At 38.0% G+C, this 26,968-nt stretch overlaps 1 protein-coding gene across 4 annotated transcripts in view; it reads left to right on the plus strand.

Annotated features, from left to right (window-relative positions):
• COL14A1 (collagen type XIV alpha 1 chain) overlaps positions 1-26,968 on the plus strand; it is a 129,944-nt gene that overhangs the window by 75,389 nt on the left and 27,587 nt on the right. For all 4 annotated transcript variants that reach the window (XR_012585791.1, XM_074577743.1, XM_074577745.1 and 1 more), the window contains exons 26-40: positions 407-546; positions 1,787-1,910; positions 3,045-3,188; positions 5,190-5,354; positions 6,861-6,899; positions 7,116-7,254; positions 9,454-9,596; positions 10,522-10,631; positions 12,284-12,442; positions 16,896-16,973; positions 17,250-17,336; positions 21,574-21,627; positions 22,030-22,125; positions 23,375-23,428; positions 24,607-24,660. Coding sequence is in view for 3 of the 4 variants with exons in the window: in XM_074577743.1 (XP_074433844.1) it covers positions 407-546; positions 1,787-1,910; positions 3,045-3,188; positions 5,190-5,354; positions 6,861-6,899; positions 7,116-7,254; positions 9,454-9,596; positions 10,522-10,631; positions 12,284-12,442; positions 16,896-16,973; positions 17,250-17,336; positions 21,574-21,627; positions 22,030-22,125; positions 23,375-23,428; positions 24,607-24,660 (1,586 nt within the window). In the remaining variant the exon portion in view is untranslated. The remainder of the gene's footprint in view (positions 1-406; positions 547-1,786; positions 1,911-3,044; positions 3,189-5,189; positions 5,355-6,860; positions 6,900-7,115; positions 7,255-9,453; positions 9,597-10,521; positions 10,632-12,283; positions 12,443-16,895; positions 16,974-17,249; positions 17,337-21,573; positions 21,628-22,029; positions 22,126-23,374; positions 23,429-24,606; positions 24,661-26,968) is intronic.

A 26,968-nucleotide genomic window follows, 5' to 3' on the forward strand; every position in this document is an offset into this window, starting at 1 on the left:
CTTTTTGAATGGACCAGTTTCCCACTGGGTACCTCCACACTCGAGATTTTCTCATCTCGTTTACTGTGTCATGCTAGGAGTCTGGGATTGTATGAGTTCCTGTGTGAATTTACTTAACAACCTAAATAAACATTATGATGGTCAGCCAGGTTTTAAAGAACCGTTACGGCCTTGAAGTGTATTCTGTGATAGGATGTGTCAGTGCAGACCATTCACCCCTTGCAGAGCTCGGCTGGTTCTACACCTGCGCTGAAGTCAATGCCAGCAGGTCTGTTTGCTAAAGCATTATTAACTGACATTAAACAAGGGCTTTTCATGACAGTTGCATTTTCTTAAGTGATTTATGAGATTCCATGAGGAGATGAAGCATTGCTCTAACTCCAAAATACTTGCTTTTCTTTCTCAGTGTGCAAAGCAGCCAAAGCTGACCTCGCATTCCTGGTGGATGGGTCATGGAGTATTGGAGATGACAACTTCAATAAAATAATTAGCTTTCTCTATAGCACTGTTGGAGCTTTGGATAAGATTGGTCCTGACGGAACGCAGGTAAATAGTATGTAGATAGACGGAGGGCGCATGGACTCGACGGAATATTTTAGACTAACACCAGAAGTGAAATGAATCAAAAAGTAATTGACATAATTTCAGAAATTTTTGTGTTTGAAAATACAAACTCCTTTAGGATAGCTTTTATTTTCTCAGTATCTTCTTTTATACACACTGTATGGTGAAATTCATAAGAATTTTGCTAGCATGAAGGCTAAGTATCATTTCAGTCTCCTCTAAATCATTCTAATGAGCTTTAAGTTGTGTTAATGTTTTTGGTATTGGTACTCACTGTGGTGTTTACTTCTAAATAACCTAAAAATGGCACTGATAAGGAAAATTAAGGGTTCATTTATTTAAGATCGTATGTTCTACAGAATCTACAGTGCTTGAAATAGGGTGTTTACAATGATTGTTGTATTTATGTGTTTGTTTAGAAAGATGCTTGAATCTGCTCCAGAAAAGATTATTCGCAAATATGTTACTGTATTACCTATATAATATGCAATTTGGGATGACATTGAAAATTATTTTTAACTTGTCCAAACCCTTAACAATGCTCAGTTTTTACTGTTTCCTGCCATACAGCTATTTTTTCAGAATATAGTCCATGGTGCTTCAGAAACTTATGCACAAGCTTAAGCTTACGCATGTGAATAGCTCCTTTTAAATCAGGGACACCACTTACAGAATATGAAGTTCAATATATGTTTTATGAGTTGTAGGGGTTTAGCATATAGTATTGAAATACAGGGTCTGGATCATGTAGCGTCATATTTGGGAGAGACAATATTTCAGAGTATGTTCTTGCATCTTTCTATTACTTGCTTCAGTATTTCTCCCTAACTTAAGTTACTTCTGTGCAGCTATTAATTCATGGAGACTTAATAAAGTCCCTGCAGTCCTGTGTATGAGTAACTGTACACGTGTGAGCAGCTGTAACTAGGATTTTTCTTTTGGGCTTGATTGAGAGTGCTTTTGCCAAAGTGGGTATTACTTTTCTCATCCTGTTTGCTGCAAAATTAAACCAGAAAGTGTTAGGTGGTTGCCAAGGCTGCAGAGAGTAAAATTGAACTTTATTTAGTGAAAATTTCTTAAAGAGGAAAAAAATTTCTGGCTTCTATTCAAGGATGAAGTAAAGTGAAAAGATAAGTCCTTGTTTTAAATGAGCTGATTCTCTTATTTTTTGCATATACACTGGGTAGTGCTTAAGTAATGAACGCATCTTCTGTGTGCACAGGTGGCAATAATTCAGTTCAGTGATGATCCCAGGACAGAATTTAAATTGAATGCATATAAAACAAAAGAGACTCTTCTTGAAGCTATTCAGCAAATAGCCTACAAAGGAGGAAACACAAAAACAGGTGAGAAAGGTCATGATTATGATGCAGATTTTCTCCCAACTACTGTCTGTGCAGTATTTCCCATTTGCCAAGTGGTTTAATATATCAATGCAAAACCAGTGAGAACATGGTATCTCCGTGCTGGAGGTGAAAGGTTGGGCTTTGAAGTTAGAAATTCTTCGTAATCTGCAGTTTACACCCTTCACCACCTACTGCTGGGTATTCACCCCTCCGACCAACAGCGAGGTCACAGATCAGGGAGGAAGGGAGAGAGGCAGCGAAGCAGGAGTGAATGACTTTGGGTATTGTGGAATGGGGAATAATGGGAAATCAGCTTGGCAAGTGAAAAAGTGGGAGGGGAGAGAAGATGGGAGGGAGCTTGCAGAGCGTGTAGAAACCAGTGGACAGAGTGGAGGGTCTATTTGGTTATAAGCCAGGACAGTTAAGCCTCACTGCTATGTTTAAGACTGGACTGGGAGAAGATGCCTGTTAACTGAATGTAGTTACATTTTAATTAATCCCTTAAGATAGCTCTCTGATGTGAAGAAATTAGAGATGAGTGCTGAAAGGGTTAAAATCTGTTTTAGTTGGAAACTGTATGTTTTGTTATTCTCAGACTGCAAAGAAATTTCTTGCAGCTGTTGCATTGCCTCCAATCTCAGTAGTATCAAAATAACACATTTTCCATTTACTCAAGAAAATGCTACAATGGCACTTCCAGTTGTTACCTGGACTGTGCCCTACGATCCAGTAAGGGAAGATTTTGTTATCTCTAACCCGCACAGAATACTGTTTCCCACACGTCATGTTCTTGAACTTCACCTTCTTGAACTGAAGAAATGAAGCAATCAAATTTTAAAGGTTTAGGGTAAAAATTAAACTTTTCTAACTCTCTATTTTAATAACTACAGAATGCACTGATTTGCAGACTGCTGAGGACACAACAGCTCTTACTGAAATCTGGTTTTAGCTAGGTGCTCGGCTTTCTTCAGTCTCATGATAATTATTCAGGTCTTAAATCATAGCTCTGGCACATTTGGGGCAGAGTATGTGGAGATACCTCCTTTTATTGATGTCCGACATATCATATGAGAAGCCAATAGAAATTGGATTTAAGTCACAGTGAAAGTATGTTGTCAATTTTTTCTGTTTCAGGCAAAGCCATTAAACATGCAAGAGAAGTCTTGTTTACTGGAGAGGCAGGCATGAGAAGGGGCATTCCAAAGGTTTTGGTTGTCATTACTGATGGGCGATCACAGGACGATGTGAACAAAGTCTCCAGAGAAATGCAAATAGATGGTAAAATGTGTAGTTTTAAGAACTATTCACATTTTCCTTTTTCTCATTAATTATAACTACGTAAGTGTGGGCATGAGGTAAGGGTAACTTTTGCTCCAGGAAGATTTCCAAGTTTAAAGAAAACAGACAGCAAATGCTGAGAAACTCAGAATATCACTAGATATTAGATTCTGGATGTTTTTTGGTGATTAATACTATTGTTTTTCCTTTTAGCAGCAGTGCTAAAATCATGTAGTAATCGATGGAATTGCTCCCATGATGCAGAATTTCAGGGACACGATTCCTAGAATCTGGACTGTCATCTATGAAGTGTAGTCTCGTGGTTACCAGCAAACTGAACTGTTTTGTTTTCTATATAAGTGGTCCTTTGAAAATTCTTTTGTATGTTCTTTTACTGGTTCTGATCTGCACTTGTGTTACACTAATTACCTTTAGGAATTATTTTAAACCACCAACTTTAGAGCTTTAAGCAGCCACATGGTGTTTTGAGTCTAAGCATAAGAACTGGGTTAATTGTAGAAATGTCTGATGCTGGGGTTTGTACCAAAACCCAAAGGGCACAGCGTGCCACATGGAGCAAAACTAAAGGATGGAAGAAAAAAGCTATCATCCTTTTAATTAATGTGAGGAAGTCTTAGAAGAAATTACATGCATGCTTTTTTATTTGCCTTTAGAGTTTGGCGGCTATGAAGTTACCAGTTACATCACTGATACCTGGAACGCGATGCAGTCGTTGAGCATGGCTGCCTGCTTGTATTATTGCTACAGGCTGAGTGCAGTGCCTTCATAAATAAAATCATATCACAAAATAGTAGAGCATGCATAACTTGTTTTAAGTAGCAATCAAGAAAACCTCAGATTTGAGATTGAATTGGAGTCTATGTCTAAGCAGAACAACGAATGTTCAACTGTCAGCCGAGTCTTGCAGTTGCCTTATTAACTATTAGCCTGGCAACAACCTCGAGAGGAGGCGGCATACGGTGGGAGTTCACTTGCTGGCTGGGATGTGTCACCTTGGGCAAATGACTTCCTCTCTCCCATTTCCGTCTGTGGGTGCTGTATGCTTAGGCTGCAGACAGGTCGGAGCAGGTACTGACTCGCATCTGTGATAGGGACTGGCATGAAGAGGTGCTGATCTTGGATGAGACATGAAGATGTTGTTATAATACATTAAGTCAAAGTTTTGTTGTGCTAAAAGCTTCACAGAAGGTGATGAATGCCCTTGGGCCTCATTCAAACTTAAAGACAATATTTCTTGACTGGAGTAAATTTGGGACTGAGCCGTGCAAGAACAGTATGTCCGTTAACAATATCCAGCCTCATGTAGGCAGGTTTTTTCTTTATCTTCTACAGAAAGGAAAATGTTGAAAAACTTTTAGCTAGTTTGTGGCTCCTCAAACATATAGGATACAATTCCCATTTCATTTAAATTTTTGAAGTCAGGCTCAAATTTTGAAATATATTGACGCAGGATATATAGAACATATTCAGCTAGTGCAGTTTACTTGCTGATGAAATGAGAACACATTAATTTCAGTGTTCACTCATGAGGCACCAGTGGCTTGAAAACGCGGATTAATATATGGCAGAGAACAAAATCTGTGAAAGACCTACAGGAAATTAATTTCTGTGCTTTGTATTTAGGATATACTTGATACCTGGATATTTTTGTGTGTAATACAGTATAGAATTAAATTAGAAAATTGTTTAAACATATGCTAAAACTTTAAACTACAGAGTAGTCTTAGATGTCTTCAAGAAAACACTGAAGCATTAACTTTAACCGATTAAGCATAAATAGCCAAAAAAAATCTCTCACAGAGAATGTATTATCTTTATTTTAGATTACATGCATGAATTTTCTGGTGTTATGGTATGATAATAAAATTTCCACCTTTGTATTTAATCAGGAAAGGAGCCAGTGCAAATACAGTTGTGTTCATATTGTATTTCCACTCTCTAAATGATTGACTCACAAGAGTGTTCTTTTTTGTTTTACAGGTTTCAGCTTTTTTGCTATTGGAGTTGCCGATGCTGACTATTCAGAGTTAGTGAATATTGGCAGCAAGCCCAGTGAAAGACATGTCTTCTTTGTGGATGACTTTGATGCCTTTGCAAAGATTGAAGATGAGCTGATCACTTTTGTTTGTGAAACTGCATCAGCAAGTTAGCCATTTTGACTTTTTTTTGCTTATAGAATAAGTGCTAAATACTGGGGGGTTTTGCAACTATTAATTTTCTATTAAGAGGTATTCTTGAAAATGTCCTTTTTAAACATAATTTACTTGTAGGTATTATAACTCTAATGTTGTTTCCATAAAAGATTAAGGACTTAAAGTTGTTGTGACTTGAAAATAATTAATGGCTGTTTGCTATAAATGCAGAATAGATCCACTGGTTGTCAGAAAGAGATTTCAGATTTGAAACATTGTTAATAGTTTAGAATTTAGTCATAAAAATTTAATTATATTTTATTTTATAGGCTACTGTAACCATCTATAAGAGTAAACTACATTAATTGTTATTCAAATCACATGATTAATCTATTAACAGAGAGCCAATGATTAATGTTTGTATCGTCATAGAAAACAGAAGAGTTGTAGCCTAGGGAAAAGCATAAAACATGCCTCAAACTCTTTGAAATCTGTGAAAATGCCACACTTCAGACTTTATGAAAAGGAAGGGAAAGACATTCTGGAACAACACCTAATGGTTAGAGATGAGTAATTCACATGCTTTTAGGTGTGTGCCCTTAGAATGTTTTCTTGTATATGAGGCAGGAATTAGGCAGTATATAGCTGCCGTGAATGATTTATGATTATGTGAGTTACGGGACTGTGAGTTAGGAGAGCTGTTGAACACAAATATGTTGCTTGTGTCCCATCAATTCTTTGGTTTTGACCATAAACTCTACTTGCAAATGACCCTAAACTCTACTTGCAACTTTGAACGTCGAGAATACTCAACAGTAGCACTTATTGGTCACTTGTGCTTGTATTCCAAAAGTCATCTCTGAAGATGAGTATCCTGGGGTGCCGTATTTGACACTCTGCACCTAGGCTTATTGATTTCCCAGGGCACCTTTCCTGGAAGAGATTGGTTTACCTTCCTCCTTGCCAGAAGAAAAATATAAAACACATTTACAGCTATTTAAAATGCGTGCACACATCTTAAGGACTGCATGCAATTCTGGCCTCTCTTGCTCATGAAAGCTATTTTGGAGTTTGAAAAGGTACAGAGAATGGCAGCTAAAGTAATCGAGCCTGAGCTGGAGTTAGGCTGGAGAAGCTCTCAAATAGTGAACTAGGGAGCACTTGGTTAAAACCCAGTATAAGACATACTTTTTTATGCAGCAAGCAGTGAATTTATTGCCACAAGAGGTTGTGAAGGCAGGTTCATAGAAGGATTAGACAAATTCATGAACAACAGATCCATCAAAGGATGTTATATGTAACACACAGGGATGTACCCTTTAACATCTTTCCTACAACCCTTGTGGATCCTGAGGAGCATCAACTGAATGGAGTAGAAGGTGGCCAGGTTTGCATGCCCTTCCTAACCAGCAACTGCTTTTGCTGCTGTTGGGGATAGAGTACTGGGCTGAGTAGATCATTGTTCTGACCCAGTGGGATGTGTTTTCTGTCCTTAAATATATCTTTCCTTCTTTTCCAGCCTGCCCATTGGTAGTTAAAGACGGCAATAATTTTGCAGGTACAGTATTTTTGTGTTCATTTTTGTTTCTGATTTATGGAATCATTTTCATTACCTGATTTTCACAGTATTAGGCAATAAATTTCCCTCTATGCTAACAGCTGTTAAACAGATGGTGATATGAAACTCTTTGATGCAACTGGCTTTGTCCTTTTTTGTTTCCTGTAATGTGGTATTAATTTAAATTAATAGAATGTATATTTTATTGCCTTCCAGGATTTAAAATGATGGAAATGTTTGGTTTGGTTGAAAAGGAGTTTTCAGCTGTGGAAGGGGTTTCAATGGAACCTGGTACATTTAATGTTTACCCATGTTACAGACTGCACAAGGATGCCCTGGTATCCCAGCCTACCAAGTATGTATTGACATGTAAATATTCATAAAACACATGAATATTGTCCAATGCAGGCAATTATTCATTTTAGGGACCAGTATTTTCACGTCAGAAGAGCAAATGTTTATCTGCATTATACTAATGAATAGGAAGAGTGTTTGGTGTCCAGACTCCTCAATCAGTTTCATTCAAAATTAGCAGTTGGGGGTAAAAGTGGGTAAGCCTACTGGCTAGTTTGGATATCCCGCATGAGCCAGTTTCAGGCTTGTGCCAGTTTAGCACTTAGCATCTCTATGCAGCTGTGTGTATGGGCAGGTTCCAGTATGTAGTACTTTGTGAAAGATGCCTCTGGAATGTGGGTTGAAGTCTATAAGACTTCAGTGTGTGCAGTGTCTTGAAGTCTGAATCAGAGTGGGAACCTGCTTTAGGTGTCCTCAGTCACTTCCAGCATCAGGCTATGTCCATTCATTGATTACAAAGGAAGATTATCTCCTTATGTTGAAATGAGTATGTGTGAACATCATCTAGTACCTTCCTGGGGGGAAAGACATAGTTCAGTCATGAGGACTGTGTCCTGGGAGAGATGTGGAGGAGGCAATGAAGAAATCTCCTGTTGAACTTTTACAGTCATTCCTCAGAGAGGAAGTGATGGAAACTCTCCGTTTCTTCTGTGAATAGTGTGTGTGCTGCCGTTGGTTTCTCTCAGTCCAGTCCCCCACTTTGTATTAAGTGGCATCAGAGAAAGGCAGTGGCCCTGCTGGATTAGACATGGGAAGATGTAACAAGAAGTATTCTTTAGCAGAGATAAATAAGAAAGAAAAACAGTGGGAAATTACTTTTAAGGTTTACATTAGAAGTCATCTTAGTCTTTTTGTGCGATTATCCAGTCGGAGCTATACTTCTTGGAGCTGTTTCACATTCTCTGCGTTTAGTCTCCTCCTGGGTCTAGATGGAGTGGAATTTCCAGGGATTAGCATTTGTCACTTCTTTTTCCCTTTCTGCTTCTTTCTAATCGGATCTGCTGCATTTGTATGTTCTTCTCTAGCTACATCCCCAGCCCAATCTTACTGCTTCGTTAGGCTTTCACTCCCTTTCATGGTTCAGAGAATACCTTTCTCTTGATGATCTACAGGTACGTCTGAACAATACCGCTTATTTTTGTCATCTCATCTGTGCACTGAATATCATTGTTATTCTCCTTTTTGAGTGCTGTTTCCCCAAACCTTGTGTTTCCCCTGTTGCTTATTTGAGTTTTCTTTCATTTGCACTTTATACAACGGGCATACGGTAAGGCTTTTTTCTTATACCTGTTGAGTTGCCTCTCTCTTTTCTCTGTGGGAAACGTGCAGTGTAACATCACGGTTGATCATCTACAGACCATTGTATATTGATTATATATCACATTTAACCCCTTTTCCAGCATGATTCATATCTATACATCTTATAAGTGCCAGAAACACTTTAGAAGGAATGGATCATATTTTGGGAAAATAAATTGGTTAAATAATGTCTTCAGGCTTTCAGATCTCTTTACTGTGATTTTAAAGAATCAGGCTAATTAACATTTTAAAAATATGGTCAGTCCTTTCAGACACTTGTCCAAATGTCCCACTTTGGGATTTGACAACACAAGGTTAAATTACATTTGAAATACTAAATAACAATTTTTAGGAAATGGGATAAAACAACATACTACTTTTATATCATAAACTTCCTCTGTCTCCTGCAAAAATTCTAGGAGAACAGATTGTATTTCTGTATGTGTGATCTGTTTTGACTTCACTTTCTTATATACTGGTGTTGAAATGTGTAAACTACATTCCCTGTAATTTATAACAGTCTCTGTCCTTCCTAATTTCTATCCGTTAGTGATGGTTTAATGACAAAGGACACGTCTATTGAGATTGGTCTTCCAAGCAACTTCTATTTTCATTGTCTGTTAAACCAGACAGTAGCAAGGGTCTTGCGAATGACTACTAATTTTAAAAAGCTGATCTCTGATTTGGTTAAAATTAAAAAAAAAAAAAAATTAAATGCAATTTTGTGAATTTCAAGGGAAAAGATAGCTTCTTTCTTCATAAGTATTCTTTTGATAGTTATCGAGTTGAGTAGATTTTGCGAACACTTATTCAGAGTAATAGAAGGCGTGTTAAGTGAGCATCTGGTGAATAAATCACGAGATTTAATGTTTCAGTTTATAAGACATTCCTTCTCTTACAGGTATTTGCATCCTGAAGGTCTCCCTTCTGATTACACCATTACGTTTCTCTTTCGTATACTCCCCGACACACCTCAAGAGCCATTTGCTCTTTGGGAGATTTTAAATGAAGAATATGAACCACTGGTTGGAGTTATTTTAGATAGTATGTATTTTGTATTTTATCAGTGACTTTAACTGTATGAATGATTCATTCTCTGTCAAGGTTTATTATTGCCAACGATTTAATCTGCTGCTAGAACAACTATCTGTATCTGGAAGGTGATAGTCCCTAATGGATGTTTCTTAGATTTAATTTGACTGAGTTTAATTTGGAGTTAGAGTCAAATTTTGAGTACACTGCTGTAAAGTGGGAGCAATGATACTGAAATGCAAAGAGCTGTACTAGGTGTAAATTGATGTAAGGGAGCTAATCATTTGCTTTTAAAATTTCCACTGCTCTGAATCTGGTTCTAATGGAATCTCTCTTGATACGTGCCAGTGTACTGACAGTACAGTATACGTAGATGTGGTGCAGTCTGGTAGATAGCAGACTTAAAGCTAGAGACATGAACTCTTGATGACTCCTCATTTCTACTTGATTTGACTTCTACAACTGTAAAACAGGGATTATAATTTAGAAAGTTTCCACACTTACTATTGAGAAGATGTAGCTGCTCTGATGGCTGTGCTTCATAGCTGCCAGTTTTAAAAGAGGTATATTTGTACTTATCTCTCTTTCCTACAGTCTTTTAGATATGTCACCTTAAAATAGGTGGGAATTAGGCATTTAGCTAATTTGAGGAACTTGTCCAAGTCATACAGAGAACTAGTGGGAGAGTAGGATCCAGGTGGATATGGGTGAAGTAGACTCCCAACTATTGGTCCGTCCTTCCTGTCAGAGCAGAAAAAAGCATTTCTCTGAGATAACTTGTTATTTCTGGGTCAGTATATCACTTAGGAATGTGTTTTACTAACATGTGATCTGACATCTTTGGTCGTCTTTGTTAAACATAAAATTGACCCTTTCAGATAACGTATCAGGCCTTTCCTTCCTCTCACCCGGAGCCCTTATTTTTATTCTCACACAGATGGTGGTAAAACTCTGACTTTCTTTAACTACGACTACAAAGGAGATTTTCAAACTGTGACTTTTGAAGGTCCTGAAATAAGGAAGATATTTTATGGGAGTTTTCATAAGGTTAGTAATGGTAATAGGAAAAAACTGCACTCTGAATAAAGGTTTGGGAGTTTTTCATGTTTTGAAATCTTCTTTCATGTGGTCAGCCGCTGCCAAACGCAATTTATTTTGCATATTCAGAATTATTTACCAAACCGTCTTAAGTCTCTTTGAAATATTTAATTAACATTAAAAAAGTCATAGCTTTTGTGATGAAGCTGATGTGATCAATTTTCATCTCATGCCTCGTGACCGTATTTTAGAGTTGATTAAAAATACTTGCCTTGAAAAGCAATTTAGAAATAAATTGGCTTTTCCTTTTAAGGTTTGGATTGGAAATGTCACTCAAAATGAAAAGAAAAAGTCCAGCAAAAAAAATTATCCTTCTTTTGACCAGAGTTGTTATTTTTAAACATATTTTAAGGGCTATGCCATGTCGAAGTTTCTTGGCTGTTAAAGAACTTCTAACATTCTTTCCAAAAGCAGATGAAATAGTGCTGGGATTGTAGCACATACTTTTTGTGGAAAGTGCTTTTGTTGTTCACTTTTATTTCTGGTGTTTGTACCTTTACTAACCAAAAAAAAGGAGACTGTGTTTAGAGAGATAGTATTTACAGAGATTAACTTTTCTGTACTTTCTTTTTAATCAATGAAGCAAGAAAGGGAAGGTAGGTCAGAGCTTGGATCTAATTCTGGCTCTCTTAAGTTGTGCTTTGGAGAAATATGTGAGGCTTTAGCAAATTCTCCTCTTAAGCATTTTTCTGCATTTTGAATAAGGATGCCTGCTCTGCCTGTGTTTGAAAGGTGCAGGAGACCAAATTCATACCAGCTTTGTGGTTATTTAGTTCCCGCTGAGCCCAGAGCAAAGCAGCTACAGGATTTCTTCCTGGCATTCTCTCACCTTGGGCTCCCGTCTCCACATAGTGTACTGGTATAGAGAAGGCACTGCATTTCTACCAGCTCTTCATCTGGTCTCTTCCCCAAAAAATTGTTCTTTCCTTTGCTGAACTGAGAGTTTGCTCATGACAGGACAGTTGTGGTTAGGATTGTCCTCTCTGCTGGGAATGTCTTTGCTGCATCAGCGATGGACAACAGAGTGTGAGCCAAGGCAGAAGGAACTAACTTTGTTGCTGTGCTCTGCTTTTTTGTACTGCGTTTGGTGTGATTTGATTTTTTTCTGTGTAAAAAACTTCACTATGAAAGATTTTGCTGTGTTGTTAATGTATAATTTATGGGCTAAATTTTACTGCTTCGTTTTGGCTTTTGCAAGTGGCTATAAAGGATGTATTGGTGAAATCCAGCGTTATATAGCAGGATCATACAAGGCCCAGGAATTCTTACTGACCACATAAATCAAGGGTTCTTTGGGATCTGGGTGGTATACGAGCATTGTGTAGGTCTTTTGTCAGGGATAAATTATTTTCTTACCAAATACAGATGTTCCATAAGCGGAAAAATAAGCTAAATTAATGAAACAGATTAGAATCATAGAATAATTCAGGTTGGAAGAGACCTCTAGAGGTCATGTAGATTATTTGCTATGGATTATTCTCTGAGTTGCATTAGCAAACATGGAGTTAGGAGCTCATTTCAAAAAATGCCTCACTTTTCACAGGAAATCAATGTATCCTATGTGCTCCTTTGTATGTTAAAGCATCTTTTCTTTTGCTTAGTTGCATGTTGTTATCAGCAAGACTACGGCCAAAATAATTATTGACTGCAAGCAAGTGAGCGAGAAGACCATTAATGCAGCAGGGAATATTAGTTCTGATGGCATAGAAGTGCTGGGGAGAATGGTCAGATCCAGAGGACCAAGAGACAACTCTGCACCAGTGAGTAGAACAAGAACAATTCTTTAAACCATTTAAAATATCCTAAAAGCAAGTGTTTGAGTCTTTGCAGTTAATTTTAAGTTGAAGTAGAGCAAACTCATGTTTGAAACAGTAAAGTTCCAGCATTTCAGTAATTCTACGAATGACTGCAATAGTTCTCAACTTGGGCAAAATCTGTTTTTGGTTATTTTAATAAACGAAATCACTGGATCATCATTGTTCAAATGTTATTCTCAGACACATGGGTAAATACAGTTCATACATTCAGGTATGACTTGTCTTCCAAATTTCATTACATAGTGTAATAGAATGTATAACTCCTTTGCCTGGAATCATTTAAACTTTGTTTTGATGATAATTATTCCCCATGTCTCTTATTCCCTCTTACTCTATGTTTACCCTAAGTGCACTATCTGTTCATTAAATAATTGAACTGCTTTGTAAGCAGTCTTAGTATATCTAGTTCTCTTACAATAGAAAATATTTCAAATGTGAAAGATCCTCCCCAAGACTAAGTACTTTTTCATTCCTTCAAAATTATTCTCCTAGAAGCAGAAATTGATCATTCTGTTTGCACAGCAAGCTGTGGGAGTCTGTCCGTTTTGCTTCAGATGTCATTAAGAAGGTTTGTTTGAGTTTTTCAGGTAGATTTAATTGCTGAAGAAGAACTGACAATCTGATGCTGATCTTAGGAGGGCGGCTTTGCTGTGCAGTACTGTTTGCTAATTTTCTTTGGACTTTCTTGACCTTAGAATGAGGTTAGCAGAGAATGTGAACCTTGAACTCAAGGCTTGACTTGAATAGGAATGAGGTTTCAGAAATGTATTTACTTGCTACTATATGGGAATACTCTTGTTTAGTAAAAAATAAGCCCTCAGAAAGGGTTGCGTACAAAAAAGAGCCTTTAGGCCTCAAACTTATGGATAATAATTATATGAAGCCTGGAAGGACAATTACACAGAGGAACCTTTGTAGTCACATTTCAATAGAAACAGAAAAAGGCAAACTTAGGAAAACTTGGAATTAGAGAAGGCTTTGTAAAGAAGTGGAAAGAAATGGTGTCTTTTGTTAGAACCCAGGAATCTATAAAAGATAAGTCAGACAGCCCACTCACTGAAAAATTTGGTTTTGTTCAAATGAACTGTAAAACTGACGTAAGACTGCAAATGTGTAGCTGAAGATGAAAATTCTTTACTCCACAGTGCTGTTTAGCTGCCTTCAAGTATTACCATAGATACCAAATTATGAGCAGGTCAAGAAAGCACCTTAAACACCATTCTTTAAAGTCTCTATTCTGCACATTTTATGCATATTGTGTAGAACTTGTGTGAACAGTCACATTTAAGTGACATTAAGCATGAATGAGTTGGTTTCATCTACTCCAAAAATTAGAGGACATCAAAGCAAGCTAGTAGGAGGTGGGATAGAAGTTCTTCTCACAGCAGGTAGTAGATCCGTGCAATTCCTTACCATAGAATTTTGCGGGTACAAAATATTTATCTAGATTGTAGGAAAGCCTGGACAAATGAATGAAAGGGAAATATTAGCTCTTAACAAATCTGGGGCAGGAAATTCCTGATCTGAAAGTCATTGGAAGCTAGTGGACTCTAAGGTAGAAGTATGACTTACACCCTTGTGCTTCATTAGATGTCACTTGTGCCGCCGTTGGAAACAGAATACGGAGATTTATTTCGTTCCGGTATCTTCATTTTAAGAGGCTCATGAAGTCATGCAGACAACAACAATGTCTTTTTTGTAAAACACTTCCAAAACCTTTTTGAATCGATATGAAAATTGGGATTTGTTGACAGTCCTGAAAAGTTTTTTTTTCACCAGCTGTGTTTTCATGAAATGCTTTAATCTTAGTTTTAGAGATGCTTATTACATAAAATAAAAACAGGCAGGCAGTTATTTTGGAATACAGTTTTGAATGTTTTGTTCTGACTGTATTCATGTGGAACAGTTTAACGTTGTCAGAATATTTTTAATGGTTTGGGTTTTTTTTTAATAAATTAATCCAGTGCAATCACGTGAATTTTGCAAAACATTTCAATTTGAAATAACAGAATTGTATCAGAGTTTGTTTTTTTTTCCCCATCAACGCATAGGCTGTACAACAGTTCAATGAACAGGCAGAAACAGAGATAGATAGATAGATAGATAGATAGGACAAAAAGGGGATTAGGCTAAAGGTGCCTGGCCCGTTTAACATCCCTTAATAGTGAGGCACCTCCGGATGAGGCACTCCAGCCAGCTCGGGCAATGGAACCCGACTATGACATACAGCAAGTAACGTACTTTATTCCTGCAGTGAGATTTACTGAAAAGTCCAGCTTTAAAACATTGTTTATTTACAATTCGTAAACCTTCTCTTTATTGATGTTTCCTTTTCTTTTAAATTTAACTTGTTTACCTCCGTGTGAATGTACTGTTAGAAAAAGTGAAGTGTGGGGTCATCTGCTCATGAGAAATCCTTGCAGAACTGTAGCCTGATCAGATGAGGATGGGCAGACTTTTCTGTTGTACTGGTTCTGCTTGCAGAATCACTATGAATACAGAGAATTATGAATAAAAGTTTAACAGTAGCAAAGAAAGCTTTGTTTAGTTAGTTAGCTTGAATCAGAGCAACCCACATAATATTTTAAAATAAGAATACTGAGTCACTCAACATTTGGATGGTGAATGCAGCAATTCAGGGAATGTCCATTTGCTCTTTATTTTACACCAACATGCTGGAGATCACTAGGGATCTTTAGATTGTCTAATCCAGAGAAAATGAATGCATATACATGCCTATGTAGGACTGCATAAATTTAGCCCATACGGTCAACCTTCTGTGGTTCAGGATAACAGAATAGCTTGGGATGGATTGGGTTACGAAAAAATGGCACTACAACTTATTTCCGAAACTAAGCTGCTTTCTGCTTAACCAGCTCAGGTGTTTCTGTTCTCCTTTTTCGGGATGTCGTCTTTGCTTAAGTAGTATCATGCAAATGCCCAGGGTCGTTCTGAGTCCCAGAGCGGTACGTTCATGTGCTTCTGCGCTCAAGCTAATGAGCCCTCCCAGAATTAGTAGCTTTGGGATGTGTAGCAAAGAGGCTTCTAAGTGGCTCCACGTGGAGTCAGCTTGCATTTGACGTAGCCAGGGACACTGACTTGTTGGACTCAGGACAGACCTTTGTGGAGCCAAACTAAGGGTCCAAAAGCCGCCTTCCTGCTGCACTTCAGCTGTCTAAGGTGTTTCGCATGGAGCCAGCTCATGTGAGTCTGCATCTGCAGTACAGCATATCTACAAACCAGCTAATCTGCTGGCAGATAAGAAGAATTTCTATGCATATGAAAGTATTCCTTTGTTTAAAATATATTAGTTGACTTATATAAGAAAAAAAAAAAAGAGTCAAAACCGAAGGTGCACATATGTAGTTCATTTTAACAGCTTTAGAAGCAATGCATTTTTCAGAAAGTCTTTAAATTCACTCCTCTGTTCTAGTGTTAAAATAATGCCACTGAAAATAATAATGGGAGCAAAACCAGAGAGAGTTCTATCTCTAGCAGTTCCTCAGATTTTTTAACATGTGGGGTTAATTTAATGGGATGTTCTGTTCCATTCTTCTCTCTATTCAGTATGCACTTAAATGAGGCATGGAAAAAGAATAGAAATAGTAACAGAAGAAAGCTTCATCTCTCTAGACCCCTTTGTTCAGTTCAATGCTGCAAAGGAGACAATTGGTTTTACCATTGAGTCCTATTTAATATATTGTTTCTGACTACCTAGCAGCCATTATTTTTACCAATTGTGTGTGTTCTTGTAGATTAAATTCCTGTCCAAACCACGTTCCCAGACCTGTGATGGGAATTTTCTGCCCAGTGTTGTCGTGTGTTGAACAAGCTTTTCACCGTCCTTAAGCTTAAGTTGCCTGGGAATAATATGGCTAAGAGAAGGCATATTCTAAAGCAAAATATAACTGGAGAAGATGATAAACATTATTTGTGGCTCAGCTCCAGTGTAAGCAATAGGCTACAGTAACCTTGTCCCAGATAAAATCTGAGCACCGTACCAGTGGGTTAAGAGACGTTACTCAGCTTTGAGAAGCTGAGCTCTTTTGCCTGTCTCTTGGTGCCTCCTTTGCTAGAAAGAAATATTCGGAGGCACCACTGGGCAAAACCAGGAATTTAATCAAGGACGTGGGGATAATCCAACAGCTGCCTGCAGCGTTTAACCTTGAACAGCTTGCTTGGTCCACGTAACGTCTGATAGTTTGGACAAGCTGGTTAGAACACAAGCCTTTTACTGTTTAAGTTAGCATATTTGTGATTAGCTGCTTTCAGTTGATACCTTTTCTCTGTCTGCTCTGAGTGTTTGAATCAAGGTACCTTTTTTTGCTGATGGCTCCGTTTTGCACTGATCTTACCACTAACAGTCACTTTGTACATCACCCTTGTTTTTAAACAGTTGCAGTTACAGATGTTTGACATTGTTTGTGCTACCTCATGGGCCAATCGGGACAAATGCTGTGAGCTTCCTGGCTTGGTAAGAAACCTCTTTCAATAACTGTAGAATTTACCTTTTACTTTCCCCTTTATTGAGACAAATGTTTTAATGGAAATGGATGGTTAAGGGTTTTCAAAAAAAGCTCAAGTCTGCTTGGATTACTTGTCCTATGGAAAGTCAATGTGATCTGTGTTTCTAAATCAGGTAGGTGCTTTTGAGGCATCCGCGTAGTACTGTGTGTTCAATTCCTAACATTCTTAACGTCGGAATTGAAGTTTTGGACATCATTCTCTTCCTATCTTGATCTTTCCTTAGAGAGATGAAGAAAATTGCCCTGCCCTTCCTCATGCTTGTTCCTGCTCAGAAGCTAATAAGGGTCCCCTTGGACCTCCTGGACCACCGGTAAGATTTTATTCAGGTTTGTGGTCTGCTGTAGTCAGACAGTCCACTGGCCACCTTTATTCCAAGACATGTGAATATACTGCCATTGTATAACTCATAAGGTTAAATTAGGGTTTCAAGTGTTGGCAAAGAGATAAAATTACATTCAATTTATAGCAAAGGTGTTAAGTAATATGCTGTAAAAAACCTTCTCACCCAATAAGTCAGTCAAATTTTTAATGGTTTAATTGAGACCTGAAGCGCTTAGGGTAATCTGTAGACCTTAAACATTGTTATCTGTCTGTAGCATTAGTAGATATGGCATAATTAGTGCCATTTGTTTTCAAATTTTTGATCACCTGCTATCTGTCTACTCTAGCACGTGTATTAAATGTGGCTTTTGAGTTTAGCTTTCCAAAATGCTAAGTTTACAGCATTCTTGCAAATTTAAAGATATGGAGTATGAGAATGGCACTTGTGTGATAAATGATGAAAGACCACCTTTCTGTCTTAAAAGCCCTAAAAGTATATATTGGAAAGCAGAACTGAAAGTGCTGGTTCTTCTGAGGGCTCCTAGAGGCAGAGAGGTACCCAAAAGCAGTGAAGGGAAGAGAGGATCAAATGAACTGGCTTTGGTGAAAGTTGAATTGAAACTTTTTCTAGCTTGCCAGTGAATGATGAAATACACACTGTCACAGCTTTTACCTGTACTTTGGGGTGTTACATTGGTAGCACTCGTCTAAGTGTTTACTGTGTAAATGTTAAGTCAGTGTATATCTAAGTTCCTTGCGTAACCGGTGGAACTAGATAGTCTCTTCTAGAAAAGAATTATTTAACTTTCCTTCTGTCTCAGCATAGCATCTTACAAAGAGGGGATACATCTCCTTTCTCTTTACTGGCTTGTGGAAGAACTCAGATAATGGATCAGACCGGGCAGCTGAGACATGGCTCACTAAATTTAGATAACCAAGTCTGATTTTTAACTGTTTAGAAAAGTTGTGGGCTCTGCAATGGTCTGTTATTGGTTTGGTTTAATGAGAATCCTAACGGGGATGTTTGTAGAACAGTCATGTGTTTTTTTCTTTTACAACTAGATTGATAACTCTGACTGGCATTTTAGGGCTGCTTGCTCAGCTGGCTTGAGATGAGGCCCTCCGGTGAACAAGTTTGAACTGTGTGTTTCTCTGCTCATACTGTCTCCTGGATGCTCCAAGAGCATGTTTTGAAGAGAAAGAGCCAGTGAAGGAAAATAAGTTTCTGAAAAGGTTAAAGTACACAATTTACATGAGATAGATGTTCAACAACAAAATTAGCGTGCACATAAGTCATTCACATAGTGGATCCTAGCAGACATTTATCCTAGTAACAGCTCAGAGGTTAGTCTTTCTGCAAGAACTGTTCTTCAGGCTCCGGTACAAAAACTTAAAAAGGAACTCATGAGAAAATTCACTGAAGAGGTGTATCTTGAACAAGGAAAAATTATTCTGTTCTCCTATTTGAATGCAGTTTATAAATCAAGTGAGGATTAAGGTTTTAATTTCTGTACGTAGGTGTCCGATTTGTGTTCTGTGAAAAAGACACAGGGATAATTCACACAAAAATGCAACTGAAATAGAGTAGTTTGACCACATTTCACAGTAAAATGAAAAATGTTTGAAAGTTATTTGACTGGAACGATGTGTGTTACTATAGTTCCAAATGTATACAGATCAGGAATTGCCAAAGCTTAATCCAGCAGTAAAATAATGTACTTCTATTTATTACATTTAGGATTAACAATATTTTGAGTAGCATAGTGCCATGCAAGAGGAGGCTTAAAATCAAGCATAAAAACCTGCCTAGGCAGGGGAGTATGTGATTCTGGAACTCAGCCTGTTACAAGTGATACTTTTTTGCCAGACAGTTAGATGGCATAGCTCTGGAAAAAAAGTAAGAGGCCTAGGAAAAAGCAGAGCAAAAGAATAAAGTCAGTGTTCATCTCTGCGCTGACCAACAGTCAGAAAGTCACATGTGCTGTGTCTGGTCAATACCGCTCCAAGTCGTTAAAGTGTCATGTGACTTTTCTCTAAGCCAAGGATTTTTCTGTTTAAGGGATGAGGATTCTGCCGTGTAACCAGTTTTAGACATTAGACCAGAAAGACTCCAAATAAAAGGCTTCCATTTGTTTGGGATAGTAACTCTGGAAATATTTTTTTAAGCTCTCTTAGGAAGTGGGTCGTTTTGGGTAAGACAAAGTATCGTTTAGAGTTAAGACTATCTGGCAGTTTTCATTATGGGATACTGTTTTTCTGGCTTCATCTTTGCCAGAATTTGATCATGCTGTCTGAAGTTCCCCACGCAAAGTCAAAGTAAGATATCACACAAACCTGATGCCGGCATTTGCACGGGGTGCTGCAGAACTGGAGAAGGTGAAGGAGGAGACAAAATATATCGGAGGACTGGAGGAGTTTAATTGCAAAGAAAAGCTTTCAGTGCTTCATAGGTTTTAACTATTAAAAAGAAATAAGGAGGTGACTTGATAACAGTTGATTAAGAACTGTTTCTGCGGGAATGCACTGGCTTTAATTTAAAATAAGAGAAAAAGGCATAACAGGAATTCTTCGCTAGAAGTAGAAGCCAAAGAAGTGAAAATTTTGAAATTAGTCACACCGGCTTAGTAGTGCTGGGGAATAACGACCAAAACAAATCTATGAGAAAAATGAGGGAGGCTCTTGTGATGTTTTCATCTTAAAGCAACACTTTTCTGGAACGTGTGCTTTTACCATGCAAACGTTACTGGGTTCAAAACATGGATAAGTGTACCAAATTCAGTGTGAATCTTAAAGCATATGATTGGCTTGGCATCAGGCTAATTTTAAGTATATATTCTTAGTCAATAAAAACGTAATCTGTTTCTGAGAATGAAATGGAAGAAAACTGTGATTTTGCTTATGTTAACAAGTTGCAGTTATATTGTTGACTATTTGCGTAGGAATTTTTAATCTGAGAGAGAGAGGGGGAGAGGAGAAAGACAGAGGAGGGAGAAAGGGCAGAGGGAGCTACTGGGCTGGAATGCAGAAACGCGAGGATCTGGAATTTGGGAACTGGCAACTGGAACACGGTTCTGTGGAGAGCATGGGATGAGATTTTAGGGTTGTAGCCGACCGTGATGGAATAGGTTGTGGCCATAGAGCTGTGGGGTGGAAGTGAAAAGACTGAAGGATCTGGGACAAGGAGTAGAAAACTGCTCCATGATCACACATATGAAGACTGTATCATGATACCTTCACTGAAGAGCAAGAGTACTCCGGTGCTTCCAAACGTTTCTGTTGTTGGTATTCCTACTTGAAGTCTCATAGCTACTACATATGCATTTAATCTGATAAGCATATTTTCTGGTTTTATGTCTTTAATGCTGTTATTTTTATATGTATTATGTATGTCATTTTTATAAGTACTTAATGTAGCCTCTAAAGACACTGTTCAGTTATGGTGGCAAGTTGTACAAGGTCCTTTTTGAGTAAAAAGAAGGGTAGAATCCCTGTCAAGCTCATAGCACAAGAGATTAATTACTATACTCAGGTGGGGGAAGAGGGAAATTGATCTGAAAAAAGTGGAAAAAAAAGTCTTTATTTATGCTGTCCTAGAGGACAAAGCACATGCAGCGTGTATATGCAAAACACGTTCATGGCAGCGATCCATAGATATATGCAACTCCAGTGTCTCAGATGATACTAATAAAATAGGCAACAGTTGGTTAATAAATGATTAACAGATGTAGGCACTGCTGAAGAAAGCAAAAAAAGAGAAAAACAGACAAAAGAGTATTTTACCTAAGAGTAGCTCTAAAATAAACCATGGCAAGTTGAGTAGATCCTGGAGTTGTCCTTGCTGAAAAGTGTTCTTGAGTCACTGGAAACTCAGCCTTAACGATGTGGTGATTTTGGTGAGAACAGAGAGATGTGCCGGTTTCAGCAACTGGAAGGGAACGCGTGACCACATGTATACATTCCCATCCATATCGTAGCTTTCTGTGTTATTTTGATGCTTACATGGTGTGCAGTCTTGGCCCTAGAAAGTAGTCACATCTGTCTTTAAATCTTTTCCTGTGTATGGCCACACTTAATTATGTTCTCAGTTTAATTACTCCAGCGGACGTATATGGACAGACTATTCACTGATTCAGGAACAAGAAAAAACTGTTTGGGCTTCTCTGGATTTCATTTTTGTTTATTTGAGAGTTTTGTTTTTCAGCAAGTCCTGTGCTTGTGCTTCACAGGGTGGTCCAGGTGTCAGAGGTGCCAAAGGTCATCGTGGCGATCCAGGTCCAAAGGTACTTTGTACAGCACTACACAGTTGACAGATGCACAGGTTCTTGGTTTATCTCTGCTGCATGTAAAGCTTGAAATGAATTCCAGATTCTCTCTCATGTCGCCAAGGAAAAAGCACAGTGAAATGCCATTGGCATTTGGTGCGTCTCTTTTCATAACAGTTGCTTGTCCTGTTTGTTCCTTGATAAAAGATATAAAATTCAGAATGCTGCTGTCACAGCATAAATTTTCATTTTTTTGTGTTTATAAAGGAACCAGGCAGTTTTAAATTGAACCTTAACTGCTCAATCAAATGTTAACCCATATTTCCGGTATTTTTTGAGTCTATTGGTATTGAATTCTTCAAAAAGAAGCTGCCTTTGTCCATATGATAAGAGTTTAACTTATGTTTTGTGCTACTTTAGGGACCAGATGGACCTCGAGGTGAAATTGGTGTTCCTGGACCGCAAGGACCTCCAGGACCACAAGGACCCAGTGGACTTTCTATTCAAGGGCTTCCAGTGAGACTTATAAAATCAATAGGGTTCTTTCTTGTGATGTTTTGAACAGCACGTGTCTTAGACTGGACTGAAATCTGAATCTGAATTTCAGTGTTTGAGATGAAATCCCAGATTTGTGTTAAACAACACGGGCGTGGCCATGGGTTCAATGCCAACATTCCTGGTTTTATTTGGATCTGAACTTTTAGTTAGCTGAAGGTATTTGATCGCAGGTTGAATATGACTCAGGTATTAACATCCAGGCCTGGAGACAAGTGAAAAAAATTGCAGTGGGGGTTGTAACATGGCCCCAGACCAAAATGTTAATATTTTATCGTTTTCTGGTGGTGGTATTGCTCATTGCAGATCAGTTCTGACTTGAAAGGTATACCCAAGCAAGAACACTGTATTCGCTGCCAAAATTAAGCAATAGTATCTATTACACTTACAGAATCTGTCATCAGAGGAGATGATTAGGCCTGGAGTTTGCAATGCTGTTGTGAAATAAGTTTCAGAATTTCATCATAAAGACCCATTGGTAGAATAATGAACCAGCAGCATTAATCTTGTTTCATATATGTGTCCGGTAGATGGGTACACACAAGCCTTGAAAGGTAGTAGATATGTATATTTTTTCTGCTAGACTTTTTTTTCAAAATTGACTGCAGTATAATACACTTTCTTCTTTTTACCCCATCTATATGATGCTGCTGTACAATATAATGAAGTGATTTACCAAAACTGTATATTCTTGATGATGCTGTCATCAGAGAATAATACAGAATACGTTAATTATAAGAATAGTTAATTGATAGAGAAATTGTGTTTCTGGATAAAAAATTAATTAAAATTAGTTTATTATCTAGAAAAGTGTATCTTTGTCATGCGTATGTAGTGTAGAAACACATCTAGTTTCCATAGAAATATATTAGTTTCATCATTATAGGAAATACTTCTGAGGGCTGAAGAGAAACAGATTTCCTTTGAGGAGAAAAGAAAATAACGACCTTTTTTGTAACATAAAGGCTATAGTTTCATCAGGTTAATTCTGGAATCCTTTAAAATTAGTTTTACTTTCTTTATTTTCTGTATTTGTAAATGCTTAATTTACAGTTTTGCAAATAGTCTGTAGGTTTGCTTTCAGCAGAAGAAATAATCTGTTTTCTTATTGGTTGCTTAATTGCTTTTTTCTAAAGAAGCTGAAAGGAACTATTAAAAATAGGAAAGTAACCATGTATTTGGTTTACTGTGTATGATTCTTAATTTGCAGGGGCCACCAGGTGAAAAGGGAGAGAAGGGAGATCTTGGTTTTCCTGGCCTGCAGGTATTCCCTAAGTTATTGCTTAACCTGTCGCTTACTAAGTTTGAATGTTGAATTAACATCATTGTGAATTTAGGGCACACATTCAGAAGTGCTGAGAAGCATGTTGTTGGGGTGAATTTGAACGGAGATTCGGAATCGGGAATCTGGGGTATGCTGGTGTGCAGCGACCAAATCATTCAGGGCCTGAAGAACTGGTTACTTTCTTGACCTTGTTAAACACTGAAATTAGATCTCTATAGACTCAGAAACTCTCCACCCTTAGATTTTTGCTTACACAGTGAATAATTAGCATTTGCTTGTTTTCACTCTGAACTCATTAAATTCCCCCGGAATTATCTAGGAGGACAGATCAGGCACTTAGTCTTTTTGATGCCATCTTTCACAAGATCGGCATCTTAAAAAGCTGTAGTATTCAGTGAATCTTACTCAATTTCGTGTCTGGTATTTAGTCTGGGTATTACATTCCAATTGATTGCTGCTTTCCAGGATCATTTGCTCTTCCATTTTTAGATGTGCCTCTTGTGCTGATCGTATCCCTCCAGTATTTGTTGGTTGTTGCCAAATTCCCCCTTCTTGTTCATATGCACTAGGGATAGTAAACTTATACAGCCTTTCCTCATAAATCGGTTCTGTTAGCCTTCCGGACCACTGTGGTGATGGTCCCAGACTGCTGCTCTGCAGTCTTTATGAGCCAGAGAGTGACATTTCATCTGAACAACGGGGAACTGCTGGATGTAACTTGTAATCCTGCTCAGGCAGGTATTGCCCCTTTGATATTGCTGCACTGGCTTCAGACAATGTGGTAACAGACTCCATTTTAGCAATAAGAGAGAGAAATAGCAGTTGTATTTTCAGTTTAAGGTACTGATGACACAGCATGGGAATCGTGTAGGAAATCAAGCTCTCTTTTCAGCTTAGTCAAAATTGTTTTTAACAGAGGATTGTGGTGAGGGGGTATGAAACCTGTGCATTTCAACACTGTCTGTTCAGCCCCCTCATTTCACAGAAATGCCTTCTTTACTGAATCTCTGCTATGGCTCCACCCATTATTGAACTCCCCAGTTCCATTTATCCAAAACATTTATCCAAAAAGCACGTCATACAGTTTCACTGGAAAGTGATTTAGTTGCATTCTGTTAACTTGATCTCATCATTTTCTCTTCCTTTATCATGATTAGGGTGTCCCAGGAGCATCAGGTTCACCCGGAAGAGATGGAGCTCAAGGTCAAAGGGTAAGGTAAAACAAACATGTTTTGCGTATATTTTAAGAATTTACATTCTATAATGGGTATATTTCCCAGCATGGTTGATTTATTATAGTTTATGTCACTTGTATTATATCATTTCTGGATACCTGTATCTCTGTGGCGATCAGCAGAGCAGACAGAGATCGGCTGGAGGATCCTTCCATCTGCTAGATCAGGGCTGAGAGATACTAGACGAGTGATGGGGAGCCGCACACTATGTTTGTGTTTAGCGCATTTGATAGGAGTAGATGTCACTAGTGTCCAGCACTGCCAATTAGTCCATTTTCTTATACGTTTAAAATTAGAGGGTGGTTAAATGGTACATAATTAGCATGCAATCCAATGCAGTGATCTAAATTTGCTTTCTAGCTAATTAATGAATAACAGGGACAACTACAAGGGAATTTAATATTCAATGTAAAACAATACCTGTAGAAACTGCTGACAAGAGGAAAAGGTGAAGAATAATACCAAAATTTAGTCAACCTTATTCTGCTTCTGGTAAAACAAATGAGGATACTTACAGTCTGTCTGGGAATTGGTAAAAAAATCTTCACATTCATGTGTGCAGTTAAACCTGTGAGTCCTCCTCCCTGTCTCTTTGGGGAGACTTTTGTTTCGTTATTAGACAGGCACTGGAAGGTTACTGTTCGCATAATACTAGGTTACTGTCTACAGCAGGAGTTCATGTATTTAATACGACTTTTCAGTTTCACTTGAACCAGATTTACATATTCATGATCCTTTTTTGGGTACATTCATGTAACTTGAACTTCAGAGAAATTTTGGACCTTCTTTGGATTTCTGGCATTAACCCGAGACCTTGTTATAAAAAAACATCCCTACAGCAAAAGTATTTGAGCTCACTGTTATGAATTTAAGCATTGGCATGTCTTTATGTATAGAAGTAATTCCACTGAAATTACTGTAGAATTTGGGCAATGCATAGATATTTTTTCTCTAAAGTCAGGAAAAGAAAGTAATTTTATTAAGATAAAGATTTGCACAACGTTATCGTAAGATGAATAACCTTCTAATCACATGAATGGCCTTCGAATTTTCAATTAAGTTGTGGTGAAATATGAAGGTAAATATGTTCCTTTTTCAACTTATAATACTGTGATGCCTTCTTCTGTATGGAAGCTCATTTTTGCATGTTTTTAATGTCTTCTTTTTGACTATATTGGAGTTTTTTCCCCCCTAAATTCCCCAAGCTTGGTGTCACCTGTTCATCTCCAGGTTACTAGAGACCTGGAGCCTGACAGACACTTGGATTTTTGCCACTGTGCTGTCTAATCTTGGTCATAGCCAGGTTGAGGTGACTTTGGTGCTAGATGCTGTTCGTGAGTGGTATGTGCCTCCTCTTTCTGCATTCCTGATCACGAGGGACAGGGAGCATTCTGCAATTCAGGGAGAAGAGAACTCTGTGGTTTTACTTTATTGTGTAGCTGCCGGTGTATTTAGCAGTGGAGACCCTCAGCCGTGTCTTGAGGTCAGCCGGCAGTTCAGAAGTGGTCTAGTTTTCCCACATGTGGAAGTCAGCAGGTTGTTGCAGAGAGATGGTACTTCTGAGAGAGGCTGGCAGGAAGACTAGCGCAGCAAAGGCTTTTGATACAGCCTGGGATGGTCACGCAGTGCTTGTTCTGTAGAAGACCCCAGTGTTGTCTATAATAAGGTAAGGCAATTACATAAATTGCCAGGCTTTGTGGATGTGGTAATAATGCTTTGTGTGTTCACTTTCTTCTGGTGTTAATCAAAGGAGCTGCATAAATAGCTTAGATCTCATAAAATTAGGTCTATTAGCCTGTTATTGTCTCTGTGCAACCGTTATGCAATATTGTCCAGCAGTAATTATTTCTATGACAACAAATAATTATGTTACACTAATTTTATGGTGTTATAACTCATTTGATTCCTGTGAAGTTACGACAACATAAAATTGCTTTTAATGGGTGAAGATTCAAACCAATGGTTTCACCGCAGTCTCTCTGAAGGCCAAGTGCTTGAGAAAGGCATAATTCTAAAGGGCATAACTGCAGCAACAGCAAAGGGGAACTGGAAAATTCCTGAGAAGTAAATTGCCTTTTTGTACAATATTCCCTTTGTTGGGCTTCCTCCTGTTAGCCAAGACGCCAGGCTGTTTTGCAGCTATTATACTACTAGAAGTGAGATTTTCTATGTTATTATTTTCTCTTTAGTATTTATTGTCCGTTGAAATTTTTTAATTATAGTGGTACCGGTGCTGTAGAGTACTTAAACAGATGGCTAAATCACACTGATTTTAATGGGAGGT

This window comes from Larus michahellis, chromosome 2 (genome assembly GCF_964199755.1).
Source record: "Larus michahellis chromosome 2, bLarMic1.1, whole genome shotgun sequence".
In the NCBI taxonomy this organism is placed as follows: Eukaryota; Metazoa; Chordata; class Aves; order Charadriiformes; family Laridae; genus Larus; species Larus michahellis.